The sequence below is a fragment of the Engystomops pustulosus genome, chromosome 1 (assembly GCF_040894005.1).
Source record: "Engystomops pustulosus chromosome 1, aEngPut4.maternal, whole genome shotgun sequence".
In the NCBI taxonomy this organism is placed as follows: domain Eukaryota; kingdom Metazoa; phylum Chordata; class Amphibia; order Anura; family Leptodactylidae; genus Engystomops; species Engystomops pustulosus.
This window is the reverse complement of record NC_092411.1, coordinates 305,813,749-305,840,780: the sequence shown is the minus strand read 5'-3', so window position 1 is coordinate 305,840,780 and position 27,032 is coordinate 305,813,749. Positions and strand designations below refer to the sequence as shown.

The 27,032-nt window shown below is 48.4% G+C and overlaps 1 protein-coding gene across 9 annotated transcripts in view; it reads right to left on the bottom strand.

The window, feature by feature from the left end:
- LOC140085132 (uncharacterized) overlaps positions 1 to 27,032 on the bottom strand; it is a 116,814-nt gene that overhangs the window by 82,488 nt on the left and 7,294 nt on the right. The window contains exons 2-8 of one of the 9 annotated variants that reach the window (XM_072126508.1): positions 25,730 to 26,022; positions 20,890 to 21,016; positions 19,947 to 20,786; positions 19,563 to 19,862; positions 19,116 to 19,451; positions 18,982 to 19,031; positions 18,707 to 18,927 (exon numbers count right to left, since the gene is read on the bottom strand). In XM_072126508.1, coding sequence (XP_071982609.1) covers positions 18,707 to 18,927; positions 18,982 to 19,031; positions 19,116 to 19,451; positions 19,563 to 19,862; positions 19,947 to 20,786; positions 20,890 to 21,016; positions 25,730 to 25,998 — 2,143 coding nt within the window. In that variant the 5' untranslated portion in view covers positions 25,999 to 26,022. Of the gene's footprint in view, positions 1 to 14,617; positions 16,326 to 18,706; positions 19,032 to 19,115; positions 19,452 to 19,562; positions 19,863 to 19,946; positions 20,787 to 20,889; positions 21,017 to 25,002; positions 26,261 to 27,032 lie in introns of those variants that run through there. The other 8 variants (XM_072126509.1, XM_072126510.1, XM_072126506.1 and 5 more) reach the window with 8 other exon arrangements.

The following is a 27,032-nucleotide window of genomic DNA, read 5'->3' as shown; positions in this document are numbered from 1 at the left end:
ATTATGAAGAAAACTTTCCTTGAGAATGCTGTAGCTACACTGATGCAGAAACATATCTTGTTTAATCCCTGAGTGGTTTTGCTGAAAAAACAATGATAAAATGATAATGCGGCTCTGTCGCCCCTGTGACTGCTCCGGCACTTCTCCTCTTACCCTAATTATGCGTCCCTGCCAGGCAGAAGTAATCAATCGCTGCACCATCCCCAGCTGCTGTATATGAGTGATCCAGCTCAGGTTGATTAGTCCTATTTGGACAGTTCAGGAAGCTCTGTGTAATGTGTTTATGAACGGCAGCCATGGCACTCAGCTTTCCTAATTGTTTTTTCAGCAAAACCACTCGGCTCAGGGATTAAACAAGATATGTTTCTACAGCATTGTTGCTGCAGCATTCTCAAGGAAAGTTTGCTTAATAATTAAATCAAATGGCAGGATTCCTTTAAGAAACTTGTCTTTGTGAGGATACCCCTTTAAAACTGCATCCTCCCCCTGTCACAAGACTGACTTGTAACGGCAGGCTAGGAGTGGCTAGAAGGGCAGTTGGGGTGTGATCTGGGTGCATTGTACTGTAACAGCACAGCTGAGCAGTATCGTCCATAAGCCGTTACAATGGTTAAAGGAGGAAGACAAGAAAATGTTATTACTCCTATGAAGAAGATATTGGACGGTTAGATGGAGAAGTTTCTGAAGAAAAAAATCCCCTCTTTTGCAACAGTCCCACCACAAGGAGCTCCCATCTGATGCAGGGGACTACTCCGAAGGGAGTCCAGTGGGTTCCAGGCTGGAGGAAACCAAGTCCGGAATCCTGAGTGTCTGGCTACTGCGGCATAGCGCTCGTCAGTGGTTACGGTGATTGGTATCAGGAATGGAGGCAGGTCTCTTGCAAGAAAATAGAGGGAGAGGCTGACGATGTAGGGTTCTCCCTGGGGCAACCCGGCTGTGTAGATCAGGATCCCTAGTGATGGAGGATGGGGCGCCCTTGGTGTTGTACAGTCTGGCACAGGGATCACTCAGAGGCAACTTACAGTCCATTTTTGTAGACTAGGCAACGGCCACAACAACAGCAGCAACTTCAGCTGAATGGAGATGGCTGTTTGGATCTCAGACCGCAGGAGCACTCAGCCTGGTCAGGTAGCTTCAGCCTGGAGGGAATAGTTGGCTGCGTCAGCACCAGGTAGGACAGACTCCAGATGGTGGAGGTCTGCTTGGGCCTGGTGTGTCAAGGCAGCAGGTTTCCTGTTTTAGGAACTCTCCTGGACTGCCCTCTGTAGCAAAAGACCTTTAGTCTAAACTGTACCTTTCTAGCCACAAGGGGTATTTATACACTCCCATTGTGAGGGGGTAAGCTCTATCATGCAACCAGCTCTCTCCTTTCATTACAAATGTTACAACACATTCCATTGGTCAATATTACATATTCCTCCACAGGCAGAGTATGATCTGCTGCATTACCATTATCCAGCACTTGAGACCCTCAGTGAGTTGATCAGGCTCCTAAAGGAATCTATAGGGCATGGAGAGGGATTTAGCTTTGCAACATCAGATTTAATCCTTGCATTGGCAGGGGTGTTGCATACCCCCTTGGTAATTGAACAATCCACCCACAGCTCAGCTATGGACCTTCTGGGAATAAAGACTGGGGCTGGAAGGTTACGCCATAGCCCCCAAACGGTCCAAACATACTGCATACCTGGAGGGACAGAATAAAGTAAAGTGCCTAGGCTAAGAACAGGGTATAGGATACATGAGTGTGTGGAAGACAAGCTGGCCACAGTCCTGGCTACAATAAGGCCGGGTTGGTATTGGACTAAGTACATTTTTACAGACACAAGTACAATACAGTTGGTCACCATTTCTGAACCAACTGTTGTCATGGTGTTATGTCCTGTTATCCACTCTTTGCAGCAAAGCCAGAAATTAGTCCTAAGACACGTCACCTAGGTGGCATCATCATAAACATATATAAAATACATTACAGTATAACTGACATCTTGCGGTCTTACCCTAGCGTATGACATCTAAGTGTTATTGCTTAGACACCCCTGGGTCTTCTAAAGAACCACTGTTTGCAGAGGCTACTAAAAGCAAGAATAACAATATCCTTTTCCTGTAAAAGGAAGGGAAATATTGATGATGACAATCAATAATATCAAATGACAGTCCTTTTTACCTGAAAGGGAAAGCAAAATATGCATAATAACATTAATAGTCCTTTTTCCCTAGAAAGCAAACATTCTGATTATCAGAGTGCTCAAGTACATTAGAGTCCATTCTCTGGGCCCAGTCCCTAGGAAAGAAAAAAGGGGAGCCGCCTGGATTCACAGCAAGGGAACAGGCGAAGAATCTCCTCTGCGAAGAGGAGCACAGTCCTTAGTAGAAGAAGTAGTTGCAATCTGCTTTCGGCAGAGATGGGGCTTTTAAGCACAACTGGGGAGAATCTCTGGCTTTTAATAAATACATTTGTGTAGACAAGAGTCCTAGGAAAGTCTCTGACCCCGAAACAATGGAGATTATGAGCTCAGCCCAGCTGTGAGAGAAGCAGAATCAAAAGTAATTTTTACAAGTAATTTCCCTTCAGGAAATCAGTCTGCTTTGGTAAAAACAGAAGTATCGTCCCCAGGAACCGCAGCAGCCTGGATGCTTTCATTGACAGAAGGCTGGCAAAGGGCTCCTGTAGACTGGGGTAAGTTTGTAGCGGCTGGAGACACCAGGTCGCGGAAGCAGGTACTGAAAGCCCAGTCGAGACGTTTTCTGTTGCAGCTGGGACTGGAGCAGGAACATCATCAGGCTTGGTGAGAACAGCAGTGGCTGGAGACATTGGTTGGTGGAAACTGGAAATCCAAAAATAGATGCAGAATCAGCAGGGATGTCATCTGGCACAGCTGTGGCTGTAGAAGGACCGCAGGTCGCTGGAACAGGTGCCATAGCAGGAACGGAATAGCTGGAACATGATGCAGCTGGACGATCAATCTGTGAAACAGAAGCTCTCAGCCCTTGGAGTCCAGTGGCAGGATCGGCTCAGTAGGAACTTCAGGAACATTGGTGGGCTCTGGAACTGCTGACATGGGACACCCAGAGCCTGCAGCTGTAACAGCAGGAATGTCATCTGCAGCAGTAGTCTCTGCCAGAGAAGCTGGCTGTTGAGGATGGTCCGCCATTTTAGATTTAGCGCAAAGAGTGTCGGCAGCTGATTCAGTGTGGGTAGAGAACCACGTTCCGTGACAGACTGGAGGTAAGTATCCATGATGGCGCCTTGAATCAGGCTTCAATGCAGCTGGTGAGTAGCAAATGGCCTCCGGGTCGGGTGTGCTGTCACGACAATCACATTCTCAAAGGCTTTGAGGAACATCGGTCCCGCATCGAGGGGTAGAGGCCTTGGTTTCACCATGCTGCCAACTGTGCAATCACTCCATGAGGGACACAGGAGATCACTTCATGCACTGAGGTGGAGCAGGAAACTTTGACGCCAGAGGGTGGGGCTTATTGAAAAGGCTCTTAGACCTCTAATGACTGAACTCTTGGACATAAAAGATGTGAACTAGATTGGCAAGAGAGTGGAGCAGCTGGAAGAAACTAAATCTTCTCTTATAACCTTCGGCGAGGCCACAGCCACGTCTACACAATTGTCAAGCCTACCTCAACTTATATTAACTTATATTGAAGAACAAAATAATAGCGGGAAAAAACAACCTACGCCTGAAGGGAGTTCCAGAGTCTGTGCCACCCGCGGACTGCACCTTGAACCTGCTACTTCCACTTCTGACTACAGACCCTTCACAGAGCCCTACGACCCAAGCCAATAGAAGGAGAGACCCTTAGGGACATAATATGTAAATTACTAAATGCTGCCCACAGAGATGCCCTACTCAAGCGGTCATGTGAGGGGGCAGATCCAGCTCATGCAGAAGCCAAGACACTGAAACACTAAGGCACCAAATCCCTTACACACGGCTCTTCCCTTTTGGACTTTCATTCATGTTTACATATACCCTGCAGCTCATCCATAGGCTGGGGACCTCCTCTCCCTCTGCCATGATCTGGTGGAGAGTTTCCCAGACTGGCTACAGATTACAGAATTCTCTGCCTTGTCTGCCTTGCTGACTACCCAGCATCCCCCGGTATCAGCTACCTACCCCACAAACCTGGAGCATTTGTAACATTTTCTAATCTTCTCCTCAAAGTTCTGCTCCGAGTGGACTTTCTTGTCACCCGGATGTTTCCACATATCAGTTAGGTTCAATACTTTATACTGGGACCCGTCCTACGATTCTGGTCACGTAACTTTCTCCTTAATGTCTGCAGACCTCAGCACAAGGACAGCACAGACCAAAAGCTTGCACAAAACGAAGAAAACAGAGGGGCACAGCGCTAACAAAATATCCCACGGAAGATTTTTTTGAGCATTAACTTGAAATCAATCGGTCCAGGCAATGAGGATCTGGAAACAAACTGTGTGCGGGGGTGCTCTAGCTCACATAGTTCACGATGCTTGGAAAACAATGCATTCAGGAGGAAAGATAGAGCTGGCGCTCACCGCTGATGAAGTAAAATCAATCTTTTATTCCATATCGCTTTAAAATCTTGGCTACAGGAGAGAGGAATAGAGCAGGATCCCACAATAGGCGACGGCCCATTTCGTGCTACAAGCGCTTAATCCTGCCTAATGGGGAGGCGTCCTCAGCTGTTTCTTAACTGAGCGGACCCAAACCGTAACTTAGCAACCATAAACATTTCATTTCATTGGTCAGGAAAGAATGGAGGAGGTGCTAGCATCTTGAACACAGAAAGAGGCAATCCACAATACCAAAGGGTCAGAAAGATTCACGCAGCTGTAAAATGTAAGAGACAACTGGTACTCCGGTGTCTTCAATCTGCCCTTCCCAGTGTTCCTTGAGGAGGGTCAGAGGTCGTCTGACTCTTCTGCCACATAAAAGTTCAAAGGGGGCAAAACCAGTCGACTCCTGTGAAACATCCCATTACTTCTCCCACTCAGGTTCAGTCTCAGAAAAGGCCTTTAGCATATTTTTAAAAATTCCGTTAAACAGCTTTGCATAGTCCATTAGTTTGTGGGGGCTATGGTGTGGTCCTGATCACTCTTACCCCAGAGGTGCACCATAGACATTGAAGTCACAGCCAATCTGCAGATCATTTAGGATTTCCCTGTCATTGTGCTGGGCAGCTGGCTTGAAGTTGTTCAGGTTGCCCACATGTATAGCATCGGTGCTCTGTAACTGCTAATCTTGATCCAATCCTCGGGACAGGAGTATGATTAATTAGTGGGAACTGTAGTCGGGGAAACACATGAACTGGTGTTCATCTGGGAGGGCAAGCACTAGAAGCTATTGGATAGACAATTCTAGATGGAGGGACATACCCGTTCTTTGGGCCCTCTTCGAGCAGTTTTCTCCAATGAGGTTTGAAGGTGACAGCATCATCAGCAAGAGCGCAATTTTCGCATGCCTTACCTGTCCCGGCACCTGTCTCATCTTCCTCCGCCGGCTTCTCTAGATTTAAAGGGCCAACGCGCCGTCAATTGGCGCTGGCCATTTTCAGAAAAAGCATATAAACCTGCCTCTTCCTGTACACCCTGCCAGATCTTCGTGCCTTCTGCCTTAGAGAAAGCTGTGTCTGATGCCCTGTGCTGTTATAGTGATTTCCCGTTGTGACCCCAGTTACGTTCCTGACTGTGCTCCTTCACTGGCTGCCTTAACCTATTGCTACGTCCCCGACTCTGATCCCGTGCTACCCGTCCTGACCTCCTGCCTGCCACCGACTATGAGATTGGCTGCCACCGTGGAAAAGTCACACTTGTGGAACTACTTGGTGGTACCAAAACACAGCAAGACCATCCTGCTTTGCGGCAGGCTCTGGTGAAGACCGGGTGCCACTTAGACTCTGTTCCCACCTGTTGGCTTGTGTCATCGTCCGCGGTGGTTGAGAGGATCCACTTCCTCCAATCCTGACAGTAAGATATGGCCATGGAGCCCACCGATGTTCCGTTACCTATTTGGTCCAATCATACCACCATCGTGGCTCACCAGTCCTGGCAGATTGCTGCACAAGGTAAATAGTTAGGACAAGTCACCACCATGTTACAGCAATTTATTGCAACCCTGCCACAGTGTCAAGCTCCTGCCGCTCCAGTTAGCCTGCCTGCTCCTGAACCTAGGTTACATTTATCTATGCCAAATAATTATCATGGGGACCCCAAGCTATGCAGGGGCTTTATTACCCAGTGCTCCCTGCACATTGAACTCATGCCATTTCAATTTGTCACAGAGTGATCCATGGTGGCATTTATGATCAGCCTCCTCTTCGGGAAGGCCCTGGCCTGGGCCACCCCTCTTTGAGACAGAGACGATCCGGTCACAGCTACTCACACGGCATTCCTGGTGGAATTCCGGTCCGTGTTCAAGGAACCTGCACGGGCCTCCTCTGCTGAGACGGCTCTGCTGAATCTGCGCCAGGGGAACTCGTCTGTGGGAGAATATGCTGTCCAGTTCCGTACCCTGGCCCCGGAACTCTCCCGGATTGACGTGCGGTTTATGAAGCCAGCCAAAAAGTTACGCTTTCGAGCAACTCCAAGTCCATCCATGAAGCCTTCCTTGCCTTGCTCCTGCTTTCCAAAGGCCGCTCCAGTCTGCGGCTGTACCATCTGCAGATGAACCTATGCAGGTTGACAGAGCCAGACTCTCCTCCCAGGAGCGTTTCAGAAGAGGTCAGGGAAACCTCTGCCTTTATTGTGCCAGTCCTGAACACTTCAATGGGTCTTGTCCTGTCCGTCCCCAACGTCCGGGAAACCCCAGCACCTAGGTTCTTGGGAGAAGCACCCCTAGGTGAAAGCAAAGATTCTCCACGCCTGACTCTTCCTATGATTCTCAGCATTGGCAACTGCACCCAGATCCAGGTCTCTGCTTTCTTGGACTACGGTGCTGTAGGGAACTTTGTGGATGCTGCTTTGGTCTCCCGGCATTACATCCCCATGGTTTGCCTTGAAAAGCCTTTGGTCATCTCCCTGACCTCCCTGACCCAGTCCAATACCGCACCAAGCCTCTCTCCTTGCAGGTCAGTGTGCTGTACAAAGAGAGACCATCTTTTTATGTGCTACCACGGTCCACGTCCTCCATCCTGTTGGGTCTACCATGGTTGCAGCTCCACGCACCCGTTCTTAACTGGAAGATGGGGGAGATCCTTCGGTGGGGTACTGATTGCTAGTTTTGCTGTGTGGAGATTCCTCATCCAGTGCCAGTCTTGGTTTCTTCTGTGGCTCCAAAAGCCCCTTGATGGTCTTCCAGCTTGCTATCAGGACTTTGACGTCTTCTCGAAGAAGCAGGTCCAGACTTTGCCACCTCACCGCCTGTGGATCTGCTGCCTGGTTCATCCCCTCCCTGGGGTTGTGTGTACCCACTATCAGTACAAGAAAGCGCAGCGATGTCGGATTACATCAAAGAGAACCTGCAGAGGGGGTTTATAGGCAAGTCCTTTTCTCTGGCTGGTGCAGGCTTTTTCTTTGTGACCAAAAAGGCCGGGTCACTCCGTCCACGCATTGACTACTGCAGTCTTAACAAGGCCACAGTTAAGAACCGCTGTCCATTGCCGTTGATCAAGGAGCTGTTTGACAGTCTTCGTGGAGCCAAGATCTTCTCCAAATTGGATCTTCGAGGTGCCTACAACCTCATTCGATTCTGCCAGGGAGATGAGTGGAAGACCGCTTTTAATATCCGTGATGTAGAAAAACCCGAATGGAGGCAGGAGTGTTGGCGCTTAGAAAATCCTCGATAGGTAAGTATAAATGGCTCAAAAAGAGCACTTTTTATTTTACAAAATAAAAGATATTTCTTTTAAAAGATTGTTAAAACAATAAAATGCTACGCGTTTCTGCTCCGTACCGGAGCCTTCTTCAGGCATGGCCTGTACCAGTGGAGAGCTTCTTTATATAGTGGTGTCTTTGCAGGTATGCCTGGTGTGACCCAGGAAGCTAAAGGATTCCATTCATTGTTAAAAAGAGTATCTTTCACTAAAACTTAAAAATTAATTATAATAATCTTAGTACATAGTAAATACAACATTCTAAATATTGGCAACCTGGTTAATAAATATATGAGCAGAATTAGTAAATAGAGGATGTGGAAGCCGGGACCCGGGGGACCCGGAAGTGAATAGATGTTTCATAACCGGGTCCCGGCTTCCACATCCTCTATTTACTAATTCTGCTCATATATTTATTAACCAGGTTGCCAATATTTAGAATGTTGTATTTACTATGTACTAAGATTATTATAATTAATTTTTAAGTTTTAGTGAAAGATACTCTTTTTAACAATGAATGGAATCCTTTAGCTTCCTGGGTCACACCAGGCATACCTGCAAAGACACCACTATATAAAGAAGCTCTCCACTGGTACAGGCCATGCCTGAAGAAGGCTCCGGTACGGAGCAGAAACACGTAGCATTTTATTGTTTTAACAATCTTTTAAAAGAAATATCTTTTATTTTGTAAAATAAAAAAGTGCTCTTTTTGAGCCATTTATACTTACCTATCGAGGATTTTCTAAGCGCCAACACTCCTGCCTCCATTCGGGTTTTTCTACAATGATCCTGGTCCGAGTGCTGCTGATCTACAGGAGACCACCGGCTGCTGGTATTACACTTTACATATGCATTATGCCTATGTAAATAGGTGAGTGACCAATTTACCCATCCATCCTTCCCCTTGTGCATTACTGTCTTCACAAGGTTGCGCTTTCTCTTTTTCTTCTCTCCTCTATTACACACCGATTGGATATCTTCTGACGAGGTGTATATAGAAATCCCAGTCTCAAGCAATATCCGTGATGGACACTTTGAGTACCTGGTGATGCCGTGTGGACTCTTTAACGCACCAGCCGTCTTCCAGGAATTCGTTAATGACATCTTTAGTGACTTGCTTTATGTCTGTGTTGTGGTCTATCTGGACGATATTCTGGTATTCTCCCTGGACCTTGAGTCCCACCAAGTTCACGTACGGCAAGTCTTCAGTCGTTTAAAGGGAACCTGTCAGCAGGGACCTCATTTTCACTAAAGACAGATTGTAAAAGCCCATGACACCCGCAGTGCACATCTGCCTCTCAGCCTTTTCTAAGCATTTGCATTACTATATAATTGTGTGTTATAACTTACCTTGCTCCCTGACAAAATCCTGGGGTAGTCACAGGGGCTGGACTTTGGTTTGGATGCATTTCAAAAAACAAGATGTGGCTTGTCTGTGTTACCCACTCCTCAGAGCTTGGCCCCCACCTTTGTGCTCCTATCTAGCTCCACCTCCTGCTTCTTCTCAGAGGTCACAGCCTTGTCAGCCTGACATCAGTGGGGGAGGGACAAGCTGTACAGGAGGACAAACATGGAGACAGCCTGCAGCTCAAACAGGTCACATGTTGTTTTTTGAAATGCATCCAAACCAAAGTCCAGCCCCTGTGTAAGTTATAACACACAATTATATTGTTAAAGGCAGAAAGGCATATTTGCACTGCAGGTGTCATGGGATTTTACAATCTGTCTTTAGTAAAAAATGAGGTCCCTGGTGACAGGTTCCCTTTAAGGGCCAATCGCCTTTATGCCAAACTTGAGAAGTGCCAATTCCACCAGCCCAGTCTTCCATTTCTCGGCTATATCATCTCCAGCAGAGGTCTCCAGATGGATCCTGCTAAGTTGTCTGCTGTTCATCAGTGATCTCGTCCGGTAGGACTACGTGCAATACTACTACTGCCAGTTTATTCTGCATTTCTCCTCCCTGGTATCACCCCTCATGGCACTCACCAAGAAGGTCCCCAGCCCCCGACTCTGGCCACAGGCTGCTGAAGAGGCCTCCTCTAAATTAAAGACTGCCTTTGCCTTGGCGCCAGTACTCACTCGGCTAGATACAGGGAAGCCCTTCCATCTAGAGGTTGACGCCTCCTCTGTAGGAGCAGGAGCGGTGCTAACCCAGAAAGGTCCTAAAGTTCGCACTCTCACGTGTGGTTTCTTTTCTAAGACCTTCTCCTCTGCAGAAAGGAATTACTCCATAGGAGATAGGGAACGTTTGGCGATAAAACTTGCCTTAGAAGAGTGGCGTTACTTCTGGAGGGAGCTCATTTTCCAGTTTGCATCTACACAGATCATAAGAACCTCCTCTATCTCCAGGCAGCACAGTGACTCAATCCACGTCAAGCCTGTTGGTCACTTTTCTTTTCCCGTTTTAAGAACATAAAGGCTGACGCCCTCCCTCCAGTTCCTCGGCGGTCATCCCTCCTGAGCGACTGGTACTGGCTGTGCCTGTGGATCTTCAACAACTTTCTCCTCGCAAGACCAAAGTACGACCTGCTCTCCGAAGGGAAAATTCTGACTTTGCTAACGTGTGGCTGGGCACCCTGGGGTGCAGCGCTCTGTCACCCTCATTTCCTGATTCTACCAGTGGCCAGATCAGGCCAAGGATGTTTGGGACTTAGTGGGTTCCTGTGCCCAGAATAAGCAATCTCATCTCAAGATTGCTTGCCTTCTTCTGCCGTTGCCGATACCCAGCAGCCCGTGGACTCATGTGGCTATGGACTTCATCACGAACCTGCCGCCTTCATCAGGCATTACCGTCATCTGGGTGGTAATTAACAGTTTTTCAAAAATGTCCCATTTTTTCCTCTGCAAGATCTGCCATCTGCTCCACGTATTGCCAGCCAGTTCTTCTGTCACATCTTCCGTCTCCATGGACTTCCCCAGCACATCGTCTCTGACCGAGGGGTTCAGTTCGTTTCTAAATTCTGGCGTTCCCTCTGCAACCAACTTCAAGTGACATTGGACTTTTCTTCCGCCTATCATCCCCAGTCTAATGGGCAGTTGGAAAGAGTTAATTAGACCCTGGGCTGCTATCTACGCCATTTTGTTTCTGCTCGTCAGGACAATTGGTCAATTCTGTTGCCAGGGCAGTTTTCTTGCAACTCCTTGGACATTTTTTTTATCGAAAATGGGCTGCATTCGCGCCCTCCTCTTCCGCTGTCATCGGATGTTCCTGCTGTTGAGGAATTGGTACGGGACCTGAAGACCATCTTGGAGTAGACTCACCTTTCCTTATTACAGGCTTCTGCCCGAACCAAGCTCCAGGCCGATAAAAAACGCAGGCCTCCTCCTGTCTTCGCTCCAGGTGACAAAGTGTGGTTGTCTTCCAGGTATGTCTCGTTAAAGATCCCTGGCTACAAGCTTTGTCCTCGTTTCCTGGGTCCCTTCGGGGTGCTTTGTTGCATCAGCCCAGTGTCCTACAAGCTGGGCCTTCCTCCCACCATCCGCATACCGAACTCCTTCCAAGTCTCCCTGCTCAAGCCTGTCATCCTGAAGCGCTTCTCCCGGCAAGTACCCCGTCCTGCTGTGGCTGAATCCTCATCTATGAGGTAAAGGAGAGCCTTGATATGAAGATGGTGAGGGGTATGCGGTTCTTCTTGGGGGTTCAGGCCGGAGGAGAGATCGTGGGAGCCCCAGGACAATTTCCTAGACCATGAACTGCAGAGATTCCTCCAGCTCATGAAGAGAGGAAGGCCAAAGAGGGGAGCTGGTTCTGTCATGGGTGGTCCCGCGACCCGTGCTCCTCTGCCATACCTGTCCCTGCTCCTGTCTTCCTCCACTGTGTGTGCGTGCCGTTAATTGGAGCTGGCCATTTTCAGAAAACGCATAAGCCTGCCTCCTCCTGTACACTCTGTCGGATTTTCTTGCCTTGTGCCTTACAGAAAGCTGTGTCTGATGCCCTGTGCTGTTATTGAGATTCCGGGAGATGTTGAGATGTTACGGGAAATTACATTCTTGACTACTCTCCTTCGCTGCCTGCCTTGACCTATTGCTGCGTCCCGACTCTGATCCCGTCCTGCCCATCCTGATCTACTACCTTTCCCAGACTACGAGATTGCCTGCCTTTCCTGTACCTTGACCTTGGCTGCCACTGCGGACAAGTCAGTGGAACGACCTAGTGGTACCACGCCGCAGCAAGACAATCCTGCTTTGCGGCGAGCTCTGGTGAAGACCAAGTGCCACTTAGACTCCGGTCCCAGGTGTTGGCTTGTGTCATCGTCCGCGGTGGTTCAGAGGATCCACTTCCTCCGATCCTGACAGCAATGGTCTTTGGTTTCTTCTCGGGTACCCATTCCTGGATTTCTTCTGGGCATCTATTAAAGCATTGCTCCTTAAGGATGGTTTGTAAGAACTTATCCATAGTGAAGGCTCCTTCTCCCTCCAACCACCGCCAACATGCTTGATTGATCTTATGTCCAAACATTTTAAAGGAGTTTTCTCAACGACAAGATAAAGATCGGAACTGGATCCTATAAGTCTCTGGGGTTACGGAATAGTAGCCCAGTACAGCTTGCTTTACTGCAGTCCCTTTTCCAGCTGGGGTCCAGGGTTCGGTATACTTCCGCAGCTCCACCTTGTAAAAGGCCTACTAAATGACGAACCCGCTCTGTCTCTGGCAAGTCAAACAGATGACACTGATGCTCAAAATCCTGGAAAGATCCCTCAATATCAGTTTCATCAAATGGCTTGAAGTCCTGGCATGAGACCCTTGGAGCTTCTCTCATAGAGCATGCTGGGTGGGTTGAATGGCGGTGGTGAGGGTGGTGAGGAAGAACAATGTCTCTCATAGCATCTTCTCTTCCACTCCTTTTCCGTCCTCAGGAGTTGTCTTGGAACCCACTTAATTCAATTCTTCATTAAAATATACAGATGACGGACTTATTGTGGCATTTCCCTCTGTTTCCCTTGTGTCAGGGGTTTACTCTCTGCGGCTCACTTCTTTAGCCTCAATCTGCTATTCTTTGGATAGTCCCTTACAATAGATCCCCAATTCAAGAGCCTTTCCTTGCAGACTCATTGCAGTCCAATTCCGATCTGATGGCCCTGCTCCTTGCTGCGCCGTTGTGCTCCATTGCCTGCTTTCTCATCCCACCGCTGCCAACCAGTTTGTGACTGTATAAGTATTAGAGAGCAAACAGAAATCAGAGACTGACAAGTACAAAGCACTTTACTGAAATCCAGCGACAAACAGACCAGTATGTTCCACAAAATAAACCACTTCCAGGGGCGCCACCCGGTAATCCAACGCCAGGACCAAATTCCGATCACTTCAAGGGGTTTTCCCGTTGCAACATTCACATTTAATTTAATTCATTTGCCATATGTAAACATTTTTTCAATTGGATGTTATTAAAAAAATTTTCCTGTGTGAAGATAATTTCACATAAACGTAGCCATGTTGTCCCTTAGAAACGAGATAGCTTCCTTGGATACGACCACCCCACACTCTGGCAGTGGTGGCCAGACATGCCCTATTGATCCCTGCCTGACCAGCTGGATTCATTACCACAGGACGGCTGTGAGAACTGCAGTAACTTCCGCACATTTAATAAACCTCCAGCAGAGGTGGCCGTATCCAAGGACACAGTGTTGTTTCTAAGAGACCATATGACACATTAATCAGAAATTATCTTCACACAGGTAAATTTTTATTAAACATCTAATTCTACGCCGGCCGCGCCCCACCCCTCACTCCCCACTGGTGTGATGGTGGCAGAGAGGGCAAAATAATCGCAAGTGCTAGCAATAAGCTGAGATAGCGCAGAGGCCCTGATAAATATGCCCCATAGTGTTTATATATGAAGCCAGTGAGATTATAGGCTGATGCAGGGTATAGCCCTCCCTCTCAGAAACCTATTGCCCCGTAGGGTCACACTAGGAAAGGGTTAATGTAAGAATCTCCACAGCCAATGAGCAGCGACGTCTCTGCAGATAACGACGGGTTTTATTCTCTCAGTAAATTGTAAAAATCGCTCATATAGTTACAAGTCTCCCGATCCTAAATATCCCACGGCAGACGTAGAGGAGATGTTATTACATCACGGTACAACAGGAATTATAAAAATGGTGAATAAAGGCAAAGCTCATGAGTATGAAGTACAACGTGTCCTGGAAACAATCTCATAATCCCCCGGAGATGTAAACGCCCCAAGTTACATCAATTCATTCATCACCAGGGGGCAAAATGGCCGAGAAATATCCTCAGAGACACGTCCACACTTCACTCTCACAATGTGAAGAATATGGTTATCCCTGTTCTCTTTATGTGGCAGACCACGTGTAGGACAACGCACCACGACATCTTCCACCCAACGAAGCCATAAAACGTCATGAACAGTCCTTCAAAAATGTTCTAGTGTGGCTTCCAGATATGCCCCTGCTCCCGCATACTGAATGTGCGCCCCTTACATGAACCACGGGACAGGTAAGATACTTCCCACATTTCTAGAATATCATTGGCTTCTCCTCTGTGTGAATCTTCTGGTGTCTCTCGAGATGACCTAGAAGCATGAAGCGTTCCCCACACTCCGGACACGATAATGTCTTCTCTACTGTGTGGCTTCTTAGATGTTCCACAAGTAAGTCTTTATTCATGAAGGATTTTCCACAATCCAGGCATGAGAATGGCTTCGCTCCCGTGTGAATTCTCTCATGTACGATAAGACCAGATTTCTGACTAAACGACTTCCCACATTCTGAGCATGAAAATGGCTTCTCCCCTGTGTGAGTTCTCTGATGTAGGAGAAGACCAGATTTCTGACTCAACGACTTTCCATATTATGAACAGGAATCTAGATTCTCCTCTGTGTGAGTTCTCTGATGTAGAAGAAGACCAGATTTCTGGCTAAAACACTCTCCACATTCCATACATGAAAATGGCTTCTTCTCCAAGCTACTTTGAAAGGTTTCCACAAAACTGGATTCATCGCTAGAACCTTTTGCTTCTTCAGGATAGGAATGGGGATGCTCAGCAGTGTGAGTTCTTAGATGTTTAAAAAGACCTGATTTCCGGGTAAAGCTTTTCCCACATTCTGAACATGAATATGGCTTCTCCTCTGTGTGAATTCTCTCATGAATCGAAAGGTCACTTTTTCTATGCCGTTTCCCACGTTCTGTGTATGAAACAGACTTCTTCTCTGTATGAATTTTCAGATGTTTGACAAACTGTGATTTCCAGCCAAAACATTTCCCACATTCTGAACATGTAAATGGCTTCTCCCCTGTGTGAGTTCTCTGATGGCTTACAAGGTATGATTTCCGGCCAAAACATTTTCCACATTCTGAACAAGTAAATGGCTTCTCCCCTGTGTGAGTTCTCTGATGGTTTACAAGGTATGCCTTCAGGCCAAAACATTTCCCACATTGTGAACATGTAAATGGCTTTTTCCCTGTGTGACTTCTCTGATGATTCAAAAGGAGACTTTTCTTTTTAAAACATTTTCCACATTCTGTACAAAAATGTGGCTTGTCCCCTGTGTGACTTCGCTGATGTGTAAGAAGATCTGATTGTGTAGTAAAACATTTCCCACATTCTGTACATGAAAACGGCTTCTCCCTTGTGTGAGTTCTCTGATGTATGAGGAGTTCAGATTTTGAGATAAAACATTTTACACATTCTGAACATGCAAACGGTTTCTCTCCTGTGTGAATCTTATGATGTCTGAAAAGGTCCGATTTCCGGGTGAAAGATTTCTCACATTCTGAGCATGGAAATGGCTTCTCTACCATGTGACTTCTCTGATGTTCAACAAGCTGTAGTTTCGAGGTAAAGCATTTTCCACATTGTGAACATGTAAATGGCTTCTCTGTGTGAATTCTCTGATGCTCAACAAAGCTCAATTTGTCAGTAAAACATTTCTCACATTCTGAACAAGAAAATCGATTCTCTCGTGTGTGGATTCTCTGATGACTAACAAGATTTGACTTGCAAATAAAACGTTTATCACATTTTGAACACAAAAACGGCTTCTCTCCTGTGTGAATTCTCTGATGTTTAACGAGCGCCGACTTGTAAATAAAACGTCTCTCACATTCTGAACATGAATACGGCTTCTCCCCTGTGTGATCTTTCTGATGATCAACAAGCTTGGATTTCCGGGAAAAACGTCTCCCACATTCTGAACATGAAAATGGCTTCTCCCCTGTGTGAGTTCTCTGATGCGTAAGAAGCTCTGAATTGGTGGTAAAACATTTCCCACATTCTGAGCATGTAAACGGCTTCTCTCCTGTGTGACGTCTTTCATGAATTAAAAGATAACCTTTCCTTTGAAACCATTTCCCACATTCAGGACATGAATATTTCTTCCTTGTGTGAGTTCTCGTGTGTTTGGAGAGTTTACATCCCCCTCTACAATGTTCCCCACACTTAGTACATGGAGACGTTCTCTCCTGTCCCTTTCTTCCAATCCATAACTGATTATCTTCTACTTTATGACCGGGCAGTGGAAGGAGTTGTCTGCCGGAGCCTCGGATCTGACCGATACCTGGAAAAGAAAGAAAACGAGTCCCAGAAATTCTACAGACATTGTATCATTTCTATATACAATAAGCAAGAAATACGAGGGCGGTTCAATAAGTTCCCGTGTTAGAAATGAAGACACCTTTTTTTCAAAATGTTTTTTTTCAGCATCGTCCCTATTTAGAAAGATTCACTTCTCCCAACGTTCCTGTCATTTTTTTAACCCCTCCAAAAAATAGGATTTGTCGAACTCTCCAAAATATGCCTCTGTCTCTGCGATGACTTCCTTGTTTGAGCTAAAATTTTTTCCTGCAAGCCATTTCTTCATGTCCGGCAACAGGAAAAAGTCGGAGGAAGCCAGATCAGGTGAATACGGGGGGTGTGGTAGCAATTCAGGCAGTTTGGCAGTGACAGCTCCGCATGAATGTGCTGGTGCATCATCCTGGTGAAACAGCAGCTTCTTTTTCGCCAAATGTGGCCGCGTCTCCTCCAATAACTCGCTGTAGTATTGTCCAGTGATCGTTCCTCCTTTTTAAAAAAAAATCCATGAGGATGACTCCGTTCGTATCCCAAAAAATCTTCACCGTGTCCTTTCCGGCTGATGGGACCGTCTTCGCCTCCTTTGGAGCAGATTCACCGGGAGAAATCCAATGATTTGATTGTTGCTTAGTTTCTTGTGTGTAATGATGAATCCGGGTTTCATCAACTCAACGCAAAAACCCCTTCGGATCTCGCTCCAAACACATCATCCGCTCGTTGTCCACCGTGAGCAATCGCGGCACCCATAGGGACAATTTTTTCATCGCCAACTTATCATGTAAAATATTAATTGGCATTCCGGTCGATACACCGATGGCCTCTGCTACTCGAACTTTCGCTCGTTGATCAGCGAGTATCATGTTGTGGACTTTTTGAATAATTTCCTCGGTAACCACGTCTGCCGGGTGTCCTGGTCGCTCCTCACCAAAAACGAATGCTCTCCCACGTTTAGATTCGTTGAACCAAAATCTAACTGTGGTCATAGATGGCGAAGTGTCCCCATAAACAGCCTCCAACTTTGCTTTTATCTCCTCGCAGCACACGATGATAACACCAACTTCCCTCAGGAACCCCCTCTGTCGTCAAACACGGGTACTTATTGAACCGCCCTCGTATATCCATATATGTGCAGCCAACCACACACATTACTGATTGTGTATCACTAATAGCGCTGCCTAACCCCATCCGGACAAATCACACGTCACTTGCCAGTTCCATCTTTCTGGTCTCTTGTAGCAAGTGCTACACCAAACACAACCCAAACTGAACTAGCCATGTAGCATCCAGTCTAGATACCAAAAATCCACACCCTCCTCTGGTCTATTCAAAATGCACACCATCCACAGCCTCCTCCAGGTCCAGTCTAGATACCAAAAATCCACACCCTCCTCTGGTCTATTCAAAATGCACACCATCCACAGCCTCCTCCAGGTCCAGTCTAGATATACAACATCCGCAGCCTCCTCCAGGTCCAGTCTAGATACACAACATCCGCAGCCTCCTCCAGGACCAGTCGAGATACACAACATCCGCAGCCTCCTCCAGGACCAGTCGAGATACACAACATCCGCAGCCTCCTCCAGGACCAGTCTAGATACATAACATCCACAGCCTCCTCCAGGTTCAGTCTAGATACACAACATCCACAGTCTCCTCCAGGTCCAGTCTAGATACACAACATCCACAGTCTCCTCCAGGTCCAGTCTAGATACACAACATCCACAGCCTCCTCCAGGTTCAGTCTAGATACACAACATCCACAGTCTCCTCCAGCTCCAGTCTAGATACACAACATCCACAGTCTCCTCCAGCTCCAGTCTAGATACACAACATCCACAGTCTCCTTCAGGTCCAGTCTAGATACACAACATCCACAGCCTCGTCCAGGTCCAGTCTATATACACAACATCCACAGCCTCCTCCAGTTCCAGTCTAGATACACAACATCCGCAGCCTCCTCCAGGACCAGTCTAGATACACAACATCTACAGCCTCCTCCAGGTCCAGTCTAGATACACAACATCCGCAGCCTCCTCCAGGACCAGTCTAGATACACAACATCTACAGCCTCCTCCAGGTCTAGTCTAGATACACAACATCCACAGCCTCCTCCAGGTCCAGTCTACATACACAACATCCACAGCCTCCTCCAGGTCTAGTCTAGATACACAACATCCACAGTCTCCTCCAGCTCCAGTCTAGATACACAACATCCACAGCCTCCTCCAGGTCCAGTCTAGATACACAACATCCACAGCCTCCTCCAGCTCCAGTCTAGATACACAACATCCACAGCCACCTCCGGGTCCAGTATAGCCAAATTATAAACCAGAATGTTCCTGTCCTACCAATACTTCTCCCTCTTACCTTGTGATGTAAGTGACCGGTCCTCCATGATGTCCTTGTACAGATCCTTGTGTCCCTCTATATACTCCCGCTCCTCCATGAGGTCCTGGAACAGATCCTTATGTCCCCCTATATACTCCCGCTCCTCCATGATGTCCTTGTACAGATCCTCGTGTCCCTCTATATACTCCCGCTCCTCCATGATGTCCTGGTACAGATCCTTGTGTCCCTCTATATACTCCTGCTCCTCCTCCATGATGTCCTGGTACAGATCCTCGTGTCCCTCTATATACTCCCGCTCCTCCATGGAGAAATACACAGCGATGTCCTGACTCCTTATAGGAACCTGAGACACACAATGACACAGTCATCACCCAGACCCCTCCAGTGCCGTTACTGGATCATTTCCCAGAATTCCCAGCAGTGTCACCTCTCCAGTCAGAAGCTCCGAGATCTTTTTAGTAAGTTCTAGGATCTTTTGCTTGTGTATCATGGGGAGATGGGAACACCCCATGATGAGGCCTGGGCTTCTGCTCCATCCTCCTCCTGGCTCAGTGATGGGGCCTTGGCTTCTGCTCCATCCTCCTCCTGGCTCAGTGATGGGGCCTTGGCTTCTGCTCCATCCTCCTCCTGGCTCAGTGATGGGGTCTTGGCTTCTGCTCCATCCTCCTCCTGGCTCAGTGATGGGGCCTTGGCTTCTGCTCCATCCTCCGGGCACACGGGGTGTCATACACTCATCAGGTGGCGTCATCATTACTGTGTCATCCTGTGTACGGGGAGACAATGATCACTACATAGATTCTAAGTCTCCATCATCTTTCAGCCATTTACCAGTTGTATGAATAGAGATAAGAGAGATATTATGTAAGACTCTCACCTCTGCAGTTATCAGGTCCATTATCTCCAGGGTGAGGTGTAAGATCTCTGCAGCCATGTGCTCTCTGTCCTCCTCCATCCTTGGTTGGTGGTCCTCCATCATGATGTCCTGGTACAGATCCTCGTGTCCCTCTATATACTCCCGCTCCTCCATCATGATGTCCTGGTACAGATCCTCGTGTCCCTCTATATACTCCTGCTCCTCCTCCATGATGTCCTGGTACAGATCCTCGTGTCCCTCTATATACTCCCGCTCCTCCATGGAGAAATACACAGCGATGTCCTGACGCCTTATAGGAACCTGAGACACACAATGACACAGTCATCACCCAGACCCCTCCAGTGCTGTAACTGGATAATTTCCCAGCATTCCCAGCAGTGTCACCTCTCCAGTCAGAAGCCCCGAGATCTTTTTGATAAATTCAAGGATCTCCCTCTCATGTATCATGGAGGGAGGGGAAGACCATCTGATGGGGTCTCGGCTTCTGCTCCATCCTCCTCCTGGCTCAGTGATTGGGCCTGGGCTTCTGCTCCATCCTCCTCCTGGCTCAGTGATGGGGCCTGGGCTTCTGCTCCATCCTCCTCCTGGCTCAGTGATTGGGCCTGGGCTTCTGCTCCATCCTCCTCCTGGCCCAGTGATGGGGCCTGGGCTTCTGCTCCATCCTCCTCCTGGCTCAGTGATGGGGCCTTGGCTTCTGCTCCATCCTCCTCCTGGCTCAGTGATTGGGCCTGGGCTTCTGCTCCATCCTCCTCCTGGCTCAGTTTTGGGGCCTGGGCTTCTGCTCCATCCTCCTCCTGGCCCAGTGATGGGGCCTGGGCTTCTGCTCCATCCTCCTCCTGGCTCAGTGATGGGGCCTCGGCTTCTGCTCCATCCTCCTCCTGGCTCAGTGATTGGGCCTGGGCTTCTGCTCCATCCTCCTCCTGGCTCAGTGATGGGGCCTTGGCTTCTGCTCCATCCTCCTCCTGGCTCAGTGATGGGGCCTGGGCTTCTGCTCCATCCTCCTCCTGGCTCAGTGATGGGGCCTTGGCTTCTGCTCCATCCTCCTCCTGGCTCAGTGATGGGGCCTGGGCTTCTGCTCCATCCTCCTCCTGGCTCAGTGATGGGGCCTTGGCTTCTGCTCCATCCTCCTCCTGGCCCAGTGATGGGGCCTCGGCTTCTGCTCCATCCTCTCGGTACACGGGGTGTCACACACTCATCAGGTGGCGTCATCATTACTGTGCCATCCTGTGTACGGGGAGACACTGATCAATACATAGACTCCATCACCTTTCAGCCATTTACCGGTTGTATGAATAGAGATAAGAGAGATATCATGTAAGACTCTCACCTCTGCAGTTATCAGGTCCATTATCTCCAGGGTGAGGTGTAAGATCTCTGCAGCCATGTGGTCTCTGTCCTCCTCCATTCTTGTTGTATCTATGATGAATGGAACCAGTATCCTATATATCAGGAACCTGGGAGAAGAAGAGGAATTACATGAAGTGAGGCTTCCTACAGAGTATACATCAATCTTTTCATCCGCTTAGTTAATATGAAGTATTTAGGCTCAAGGAATATAAAACTGGGAGTTACAGAGAAACATGTAAGAGATGTGGAAGAGCCGCATGTGGCACAGTCCTGCCTATTATCTGGAGATGTCTTGGCCTGGAAGGTCTTCTATGGGAGTGAGATGACTCAATCGTGTATTTCCTGGCCTCATTAAAGCCTGTGGTAGCAAAGGTGGTCATCATTACACCCCTGACAGGAGACCTCAGCAGCGAGGACAGACATAAGTCTCCAGGTTAGATATCACTACCTCACTGGATCAATTGGCTTAGGGGTTCCAGATTTTTTATTTTGAATCAAGTATTTTTTGACATTTTACAATTTTTTAATGTACACAACAAATAACAGTGTACATACGTACACCTTACATCAGATCTTCTCTAATTGCACCAATCCAACAGTGAAAAAAAGGACAAGTACATGAGGAACAGTTTTGATAATCCAGTCCCCCAGGACTCCAGGAGAAGCGCCACATCATGAAGACAAGAAACCAAGTGTAAGAAGCCACTTCTGTTTTTCTACTTCTTTAGGTTCTCTATTCAAATAAATGTATTTTTCAATTCTAAAAACAGCATTAATTTGTTTAACCAATTCTTTAAATTTGGGAGGGGATGCATCTAACCAGTGGAAAACCACAAATTTCCTTGCCTGGTAGTCAATTTCTGAGCCATCGTGAAAGGGAGCTCAGATACATATCCCAACCGCCCAGCAGTGGTGACACTGGGATGGGAACTTCCAAAAGCATTGCAACACCCCCAAAACATGTGCAAAAGATCCACCGGGTCTGCTGGACACCATGGACATTTGGCGTCTAAGTGGTGCCTGTTTTTTGCAGCCGGGCTGGCGTATGGTAGACCCTGTGCAACAGAAATAGTTGGGATTGTCTATGTGCAACATTGAGGGATACCATGGGCACTGTAGAGAGGACCTCCTTCCACACTTCCTTGGTAACCCCTTACATTTCTGCTGCCCATTTTGTACGGATCTTAATTAGGGGATTCGGGTCCAAGAAATAAAAAATGTGTTTGTATAGCATTGAAATTAAACCACTAGCTGATCCCTCATGTTCCAGCCGGTTAACAATGACAGATGTCTCCAAATATCAAGAGTCTCCAAAGAGCCGGGCCTGAGCTTCCGAGGCATGACGTAATCGGAGATACATGAACAATTGAGATTAGGGGAGAGCAAATTCTGTTTGTAACTGCTGGAAAGACTTCGAGGTGCCACATCTGAGAAATACGTGTCAGCTCCCATGGTTCAAACCCCTCTAGCTGATATAATTCCTATTGGTCTAGATTATGCCAAAGCGAAGTAATCTTTGGGATTCCCATTATGGTCTGAAGGTTGCAGCATTTCCACCATATCTCATGATTCAACCACAGAATTGGTAAATTACCAAGATACAATTAAAATCTCTGAGCTTCCAACAAAGCCAATATCCGTTCCGAGGAATCCCTATACGTCCCTTCCCACAGCCCTTGAGGTGTTGAAGCCGAGCTGCGAGAAAATATGCCTGGGGGTTGCATAGTTTCCAAGTTAATTCTTCTGACTCCCTGCCCTGAGATGAAACCTCTAGACATACAATTAATGGTCTGGAATGCCTGCTGAGGGATCCAGATGGGGGAATTATGCAAGAGATCAGCTACTCTACGAGATGAGGAGGTCATCTGCGTATAAAGCTTTCTTGTCTTCCAACCCTCCATATCTAAACCCTGCCATGTCTGTGTCGTCACTAAACTTTGCCGCTAATGGTTCAATAGCTGAGAAAAACAATAAAGAGGTCAGTGGGCAACCCTGCCTCGTACTCCAAATGAGTCCGAGACGAGATTATTGACACAGGTCCGGGCCTGCGGATCAGTACTCAGTACTTTCACCCAGGCAATAAATCTAGCCCCAAAGCCTAATTCCTTCAGAACGCACCCCCGGATTATTCCATTCCACGCTGTCAAATGCTTTTACTACGTCTAGGGAGACAGTGACTCGGGAGATTCAAAAACATAAACCCCACTGGGTCCGAGTGAAGCAGGTCAGTGATAACAGCTCCCAATTTCCCTGGTTTTGGCAAAAGGATCGAGGCCTTTAGGACTGAGAGGTGTAAATGGTGCGGTCCCTCTACCTCCTGTAGAAGCTCATATAACTTAGGTAACAAGGATTCGTCATGCTGAGAGTCCATCCGGATCGGGATCCTTATTATTTGCCATTTGCTGTGCCGCCGTTTCTAATTCCTCAAGAGTTATAGGCGCATCAAGTTTTTCCCGCTGTTCTGGGGGCAACCGAGGCGGCAAGATATCTCTGAAATAATGACTTCTCAGAGCTCAGCCTCATAAGTGTACAGTGTGTTGAAAAATTGTTTCTTAATCGCATAGGACTCAGTGATCAGTTCCCCTTGAGGACAAATGTTGATTTCCCCTGCGCTTTGGCTGTAGTGGCGAGTGTCCTGTCCTCTACCCTTCCTCATAGTATCTCTGTCTCTGTAGCCGCTTATTGTCCGCTCTCTGCATATCATACTCTGTTAGGGCAGATTGAACTTCCTGCCAACCATTAAAATGTTCTGGAGTTGGGTCCTGAACATGAGCTGTCTCTGTGCTACTTACCCAGCACCGTTACGTTTTCTCCTTAAACAACATGCCCCTCAGAAACATCTTCCTACCATACCACAGAGTGAGCACAGGCACAGATCCCTCATTTTGGGTGTAGTATTCGGTTATGAAAGCTGGTATGCAATCACCGATAAGGTCTACTTAATAGAGCTGAACATTAAGGGTCACTAGCAGCGGAGCACGGTCAGGTATTGCACACTGGTAACTTACCAACATGACCCAATTATAAGTCTATACAGAATAACATGAGTATTGTCGCGCATCTCTTTCCCGCATGCGCCATAAGTCCGTCAGGCCCTATTCTAGTAAGAGTTGCCCAACTCTAGTGGTTCCTGTGCCCTCAACCGCAGCCAGGAATTTATCAAGCACCGGGTCAATATAATTATTGAAGTCCCCTAACAGCAGTAGCAGGAAGCCAGGGCCATCAGCGGAAGCCAGGGCCATCAGCGGAAGCCAGGGCCATCAGCGGAAGCCAGGGCCATCAGCGGAAGCCAGGGCCATCAGCGGAAGCCAGGGCCATCAGCGGAAGCCAGGGCCATCAGCGGAAGCCAGGGCCATCAGCGGAAGCCAGGGCCAGTTTTACTACATCACAAGAATATGGTGGAGGTACACAGATAGCAATAATAACACATGGCTCGTCATACAGTCCTAGCCTCCCCATCCACTCTGGAATAACAGACAAATGGTATGGCCCGATGTATGAGGACACCAACACCTGTGGAGAAAGAGATATGTGTGGAGCGGAGCGCCTGCCCTATCCAGGACCTGTTAAGCCCATGTACTGATTCCGCCATCAGAAGTGCCTCCTGCAAACAAATTATTTTAGGTTGGTGGTCCCGGAGAGCGTTCATAACTGCATAACGCTTACTAGCCCCAAACCACGTACATTCCATATTAACACATACTTTCCTGCCATGTTAGGACCTTCACATATGGACTAGATCTGCCGATCTGATGAGGCACCCTTAACAAAACCCTCCCCCATCCCATCAACCCAAGACACATACAAAACCCAGGTGATAGCATAGCACATATTCAGCCCACATAAACGAGGACCGGAGTAATTGGTAATTACACCTAGCCAATCAGATTTATATGCAAATTTACAATTGTCCTCTGTACCTATGCTACCCAACAAGTTCTGGAGGGCAATCACAAAGAAAGGAGGCAATTAGAAGAACAGAAGTAATGTAAATGGCTACAAAGCGGGAGAGTCCTCCTAGCCCGCCATTATCTGTAACTAAGTTAACCTTAGAAGAAAGGACAATCCAACAAATACAAACGAGGACATATACCAGTTATATCAGAGTCAGGCACTTCAGCAATCTTCACATTCCTTTACCAGTCCTCAGTATTCCCACCAGCCGTCCTCTCAATGGTCTGCCCGCATCTCTCACCGCAGGCAATGCTCTTTGGCTTACAGCCATGACAGCGCCTCTCCGGGTCAGTAAAGAAATGTGTTTGACCGAGCGCTACCACGCGTAGTTTAGCCGAATATAACATTCCCTATGGATCTTGCAGTTGTTGTAGACTACGCTTTATGTCCAGGAATCTTGGTCTCTGACGTTGTATTTCTGCATTGAGTCTGGCATCCCTTTATCTTTAGCCCCTCTGGAGCCCCCCTGTTTATTGGTCATCACTCCCGGTGCAGGTGACTGTACAGGATAGTACACACAGCGTCTGGTACTAGGTCCAGTTGACAGTAGATGTTGTCTAGACTACCACATAGATTATCTTCTGGCAATAACACGGCACACAACTTGTAGGTAGCAGGAAAATAGGCTCCAAGTGAAGATGCAGAGCTATATTCTGTGACTCCTTGGGTTAGAAAGCTATTGCTGTATATCTCAGGTGTCAAAGGTACTGAGGCCAGGTAACGAAAATGGTATCCCGCAGACATAAGTGTATAGTCCTCAAAGGGTTACAGTAGGCTCCTGGACGGATCCCAGGAACAGCAATGATTGCTCCAAGTGGCCAAAATGGAGACCACAGCAGCTGTAACAGCCGAGTTACACTCCTTACCAGCAAAGAAACACAGGCTCCGACGGTCTCCAGTGGTCCCTGGGCGGAGCCGTTACACGGCAGCAGCCTGCAGCCGAACTCGGCCACCACGAGGGAGGACCAAGGAGAGTGTGCTCCAGTGGTCTCTGCAGGCACAAGGAGCCCCAATACACACAACCGCCGGCACTGTAAGTGAGAGGCACTGTGTGGTATACGGAGAGGAGAACCTCAGGCAGTTCATCAGGATGGGTTGGATTATGAGAATGGATGGTGAGCTCACTCACCCACATCCGGCCAGGCCACACCCCCAGGATCTAGGTTTAAAGGAGAGAAGTGAGTTTACATGTTTAGATTTCCTGGACCTTCAAGATATTGTCCTGACGTGTCTCTGGGACTATGTTGAGATGGCATTTCATTATCAATCACTGCTTCTTCTTAAGATGTGGGGAAACTCTGAGAGTCCAACTCGCTCCTCCCCAAATCAAAAAGTCTCTCCACAATTCCTGACAGGTCTTGGTGGTTTCCTTCTTAGAAGTAAGATTTCTAGGAAGGGGCGGGCCCTCTGCTCCCGCTCACAGGAAGGGGCGGGCCCTCTGCTCCCGCTCACAGGAAGGGGCGGGCCCTCTGCTCCCGCTCACAGGAAGGGGCGGGCCCTCTGCTCCCGCTCACAGGAAGGGGCGGGCCCTCTGCTCCCGCTCACAGGAAGGGGCGGGCCCTCTGCTCCCGCTCACAGGAAGGGGCGGGCCCTCTGCTCCCGCTCACAGGAAGGGGCGGGCCCTCTGCTCCCGCTCACAGGAAGGGGCGGGCCCTCTGCTCCCGCTCACAGGAAGGGGCGGGCCCTCTGCTCCCGCTCACAGGAAGGGGCGGGCCCTCTGCTCCCGCTCACAGGAAGGGGCGGGCCCTCTGCTCCCGCTCACAGGAAGGGGCGGGCCCTCTGCTCCCGCTCACAGGAAGGGGCGGGCCCTCTGCTCCCGCTCACAGGAAGGGGCGGGCCCTCTGCTCCCGCTCACAGGAAGGGGCGGGCCCTCTGCTCCCGCTCACAGGAAGGGGCGGGCCCTCTGCTCCCGCTCACAGGAAGGGGCGGGCCCTCTGCTCCCGCTCACAGGAAGGGGCGGGCCCTCTGCTCCCGCTCACAGGAAGGGGCGGGCCCTCTGCTCCCGCTCACAGGAAGGGGCGGGCCCTCTGCTCCCGCTCACAGGAAGGGGCGGGCCCTCTGCTCCCGCTCACAGGAAGGGGCGGGCCCTCTGCTCCCGCTCACAGGAAGGGGCGGGCCCTCTGCTCCCGCTCACAGGAAGGGGCGGGCCCTCTGCTCCCGCTCACAGGA